The following is a 4,513-nucleotide window of genomic DNA, read 5'->3' on the forward strand; positions in this document are numbered from 1 at the left end:
GTAAAACGTTGTCTTTCTGTGTTCGGTTTGTAAATCAGCAGTAAATTCGGATTCCTTCACTGTTGTTTGTTCCCAGACTCTTCTTGACTCTGTTCAACTGTAAATCAAGTTTTGTGTTGAAGTAAAGGGGTAAAGGGAGTCCTAAAAGCTCTTTTGAACAATTCCATGTGAAAATAACCTGAAATAAACTCAAACTAAAGAGGTTTATTTTATCTTGATGGTGCACAGGGCGCCCAAAATCAAGGTCTTTCTTATTAGAAGCTGGAGTGGAGCCTAAAATTTATATGTAATGGAGAAGCCTAGCTGTATCTATACAAATGTTTGAATTGTAACAGTTTGGTTGGTATAAACCTGTATTATGTCCACTTTTATAAGTTGGTAAGGAAGAAAAAAATACAGACTAAGTGAAGGAAAAATAAGAAAAAGTGAACAATACCTCTTTGACTTGATTTTTCAAGGAAAAAAGGGGAGAAATTTTTTTTCAGAACCCATGGGGAATGCTGCTAAAGTTGGCAGATATTTTCACTGAGATGAAATAAAAATGAAATCAATTTAAATGTGGAAATTAAATGAATTTAAATGGGGACCCAACCAGTTATCCGTCAGAAGCTGCAGGCCTGTATCGACGTTTGTGGGTGTAGTCACCTGAAGCAATATGGCTGCTTCACACCAGTGGCATATAAAAAAACAATCTCACTCGAGGCACCGATGGATGTCGTCCTTACTGTCTCCGCATGATGCTGGCAGTGCTGGGGAATGGAGACTCACTGAGGCTGTGCGTAGCTCACTGAGTCTGTGTGTATATGTTTGGACGAGTAGATGACTCATGCCAAGTCCTTAACAACTCCAGTAAGCTAGCTAATAATGATGATGATTATTATTAATATTATTATTATTATTATTATTACTATTTTTGATCTTTAGAATAAATATGATGGTCTATAACAGATACTGAGACAGATGCTTTGGTCATTTCTTTATGATGTACATGAACAATAATGTGCACCAAAAGGGTTTCATGATTCAAAGGCTTTTATTAATAATTCAAAGCAGGACATTGCAGTGATACACACACTTAACACATATGTAAGTGATCATTAAGAATAAGAATTGAGTTAAACTGAGGAGTGTGTGAGCTCACATGTTAATAACTCAAATGAAATGATGAAAGTGGGACATTTGAGCAGTAAAGGCCACATGTAACACACAGTGAAGCAGTAGAAGGTGAGCTGAGTAAAGTGTGTGTGAGCTCACAGCTCTGAGCACTGCTCTGTGTTCACTCTGCCCACCACAGTAGGTTGGTTGTCTTTGGAGGCCTCACAGGTCACCACCTTGTTCCTCCACTGCTCCGGGTGGAGGCTCAGCGTGCTGCTCCAGCTGTAGAGGCCGTCCGCGTGCAGAACGGCGGCGCTGCGGCTCTCCCCCAAGCTCCAGCTGCTCCCATCAACCTTCCAGCTCAGTGTCCAGTCCGAGGGGAAGCCCTTGTCGGCCACACACATGAGTGTGACCTTCTCCTGCTGCAGCTCCACACTGGAGGGAGGCAACACCGTCACACTGGGCTGAGTGACACCTACACACACACACACACACACACACACACACACAGTGTTGAGACAGGAATGGACAGCTGTCAGTCACTCAGGCTTCGTTTCAGCTCACTGTGTGTTTCACTTCCCTTTATATCTTACAGAGCAGAACTGAGTTCAGTGGAGCATCACAAACGATTCACACTCAATTCAAATACTTTTACATCTTAGGTCTATAATCATTTTTATTACAGTTATCCCTGGACAGTAAAAATGAATTATACTGAGTATTCAGGAATTAAAAATATGAAGCTCATTTTATAACATGAATAAGCCACATTTAAAATACAGAATATTTACCACTTAAGCAAATTCAGTTTTGGTTTCTACATTTAAATCTGTATTTGGACTCACAGTCTCTAAGATATTAAATGTCGTTAAAATAATTCAACAAAATGTCATCTGTAATTTGCACAATGATATCTACTTTCCTTTTAGATTTAAATTATAATTAACTACCAGCAGTAGAATCAAATACATTTAAGCTTTAAATTATAATAAACAACCGGCAATATAATCAAAGACATTTTTCAAACTTCTAAAATAAGGGAAATTTGAGAAACAGAAGGACGTGATACAAAAATCACATCTGATCTGAATTTGGAGGAAAAATAAATCTAAAATATATTCTTTACACATTACTACATGAATCTGAACACACTCCATTTCAGTCATTAATCTGAACACACTCCATTTCAGTAATTAGTAAACAGGTTACTTACGGCCCACAGACAGTTTGGTTCCTCCACCAAAAGTGATCCACAGTGATACAAACAGGTTTAGCGGCCGTACAAAAACCCTGCTGCTCTAAACTCACTGCTCTCTCCATCCATTTAAACCTCTTATTACAAAACAGCTACAAAACACCAACTTCTGCTCACATCAGCTGATTAATACACTAACTCTCTGACTGTTTTACTACATTTTACTGTTTTTTTTCTTTTTAAACACCAAGAGTGTCAATCTAAACTGAGGATGCAATTAGTGAGTGAGAAACACAAACAAATTACACAAAATAAAAGTTGAAATTTCACAAAATGTAGATCTGCAATTGCACAGGATTTACCCAGAATGCCTCATGGAGTAAAAATGCTGATGTACTCATGAGAAATTTACAATATATGACTGAATGTGTGGAGCTAAAGTGAGAATAATTCCTCCACTGCTTCTGTAGACTGATAGAAAGTTATGATATGATATTTAAGTCCTACAATAATCTAAATATTAATTTACAGTAAAAAATATTAGTGTGTATTTACTCACTGCCAACATTGATGCTGCTTCTTCCACCATAAATCCACTACAGTGAGAAACTCATTAACATTCAGTACAAACACCATCCAGTGAAAGTTGAAGCTTCTCTCTCTAATTCACTTATTTATGCATCTTAGACCTCAAAGTGTTTTACAGAAAATCTCCATCTGACCCCACAAGTAAAATTCACACAATAACTCTGTAGTAGTGTGAGAATTACAGTAAGATTGGGGGAATGTGGTAAAGGTGTTTCCATACTTAGAGGACACTTTGCATTGGCAGCACATGCTTCAGTGCTCTGGGAGTGTTTATAGCGCTGTGACTTTAACACTTCATGACTGAGAGCTGCTGCTACAGCAACTTCACCCACAGCTACCATGACTCTGATCCCCGTCTTCATCTGGACACTGATCCTCTGGACTCAAGGTCAGACACGGCTTTGCCTTTTATATTTTAAACAAACTCGTCAAGACAATAAATTTTTCAGGTTTGTCTCATGATTATTCTTTCAACAGTTTCTGTATCATACTTTTTTTTCAGAATGCAGAGGTCAAGCCACAGTCACTCAGACTCCTGCAGTGAAATCTGCTCTTCCAGGAGAAACAGTCACCATCAACTGTAGAACCAGTCAGGCAGTGTACACAGACTCAAATGGCCACAACTTATACTGGTATCAGCAGAAACCTGGAGAAGCTCCTAAACTCCTGATTAAATTTGCAAATCAGCGAGTGTCAGGTTTTCCAGCTCGTTTCAGTGGCAGTGGATCTGGATCTGATTTCACTCTGACCATCAGTGGAGTCCAGACTGAAGATGCAGGAGATTATTATTGTCAGAGCCGGCATGATATCTCTGGCTACTGGTTCACACAGTGTTATAGAGTCGTACAAAAACCTCCCTCAGTCAGATTGTAGAGAGACTGCACTGCTGCAGCTGGGAGAGACTGCAGGTGCTGAGTTGGAGGATGTGATACGACACAATGACACTCTGTAGAGGAGAGGAACCACACCACACTAACTCACAAGTCACTTTAGAAATCTCTCAATAAACATCACACTACACTGCACACAGTCCATCACATCCACTCCTGTAAGATCAATAGTTTCCCAGGTCTCTCAGTCGTGGTGTTACCTGTCACACCTGAAACATCTTTAGAAAGAAGAACAGCTTTAGAGATAACAGATCCGTATCTGCACTGATGGCTGGTTGTGATATTGAATACGGGCTAAATCCAATTTTACTCCTCATCTCTGACTTGCTGTTACTATTATGACGCCATTAGAGATGAGCCTTATGACACTCACTGTGACACTCAGTGAGTCTCATTATATAAGCATAAATAAGACATACACACTCATTAAAATACACAGAAATGTTTAAGTTAAATCCAGTGATTAATGTCTGTAAAATTTCTTGCTGTTTGAGGAGCCATGTGTTTGATCAGTGTTCATGGTGTCCTGACATTGACTACCTCACAGGTTCCTAACCCTGGTTTACCCCTTGTCCACCCCAGGACCCCCTGCTCCAAATACACATCATTTAAGTCTTCAGCTAATTGACAGTGCATGCTGAGTTGAATGAGTGTGTTAGTGTCGGTAAAACACTAAAATGTGCAGGGCAGGGAAACTCCAGGACCAGAGATAGGAAACTGTGGATTACCGAATAAACTCTAGTTA

At 39.4% G+C, this 4,513-nt stretch overlaps 2 gene segments (V, D, J or C); one reads left to right on the plus strand and one right to left on the minus strand.

Moving 5' to 3' along the window:
• Positions 1-1,250: 1,250 nt before the first annotated feature.
• LOC132870377 (Ig kappa-b4 chain C region-like) lies at positions 1,251-2,419 on the minus strand. The segment is given in 2 exon segments: positions 1,251-1,570; positions 2,404-2,419. Coding segments are annotated over 2 exon segments (336 nt in total).
• A 769-nt stretch (positions 2,420-3,188) lies between these two features.
• LOC132870383 (probable non-functional immunoglobulin kappa variable 6D-41) lies at positions 3,189-3,854 on the plus strand. The segment is given in 3 exon segments: positions 3,189-3,266; positions 3,381-3,721; positions 3,831-3,854. Coding segments are annotated over 3 exon segments (414 nt in total).
• The last annotated feature ends 659 nt before the right edge of the window (positions 3,855-4,513 follow it).

This window comes from Neoarius graeffei, chromosome 2 (assembly GCF_027579695.1).
Source record: "Neoarius graeffei isolate fNeoGra1 chromosome 2, fNeoGra1.pri, whole genome shotgun sequence".
NCBI lineage: Eukaryota > Metazoa > Chordata > Actinopteri > Siluriformes > Ariidae > Neoarius > Neoarius graeffei.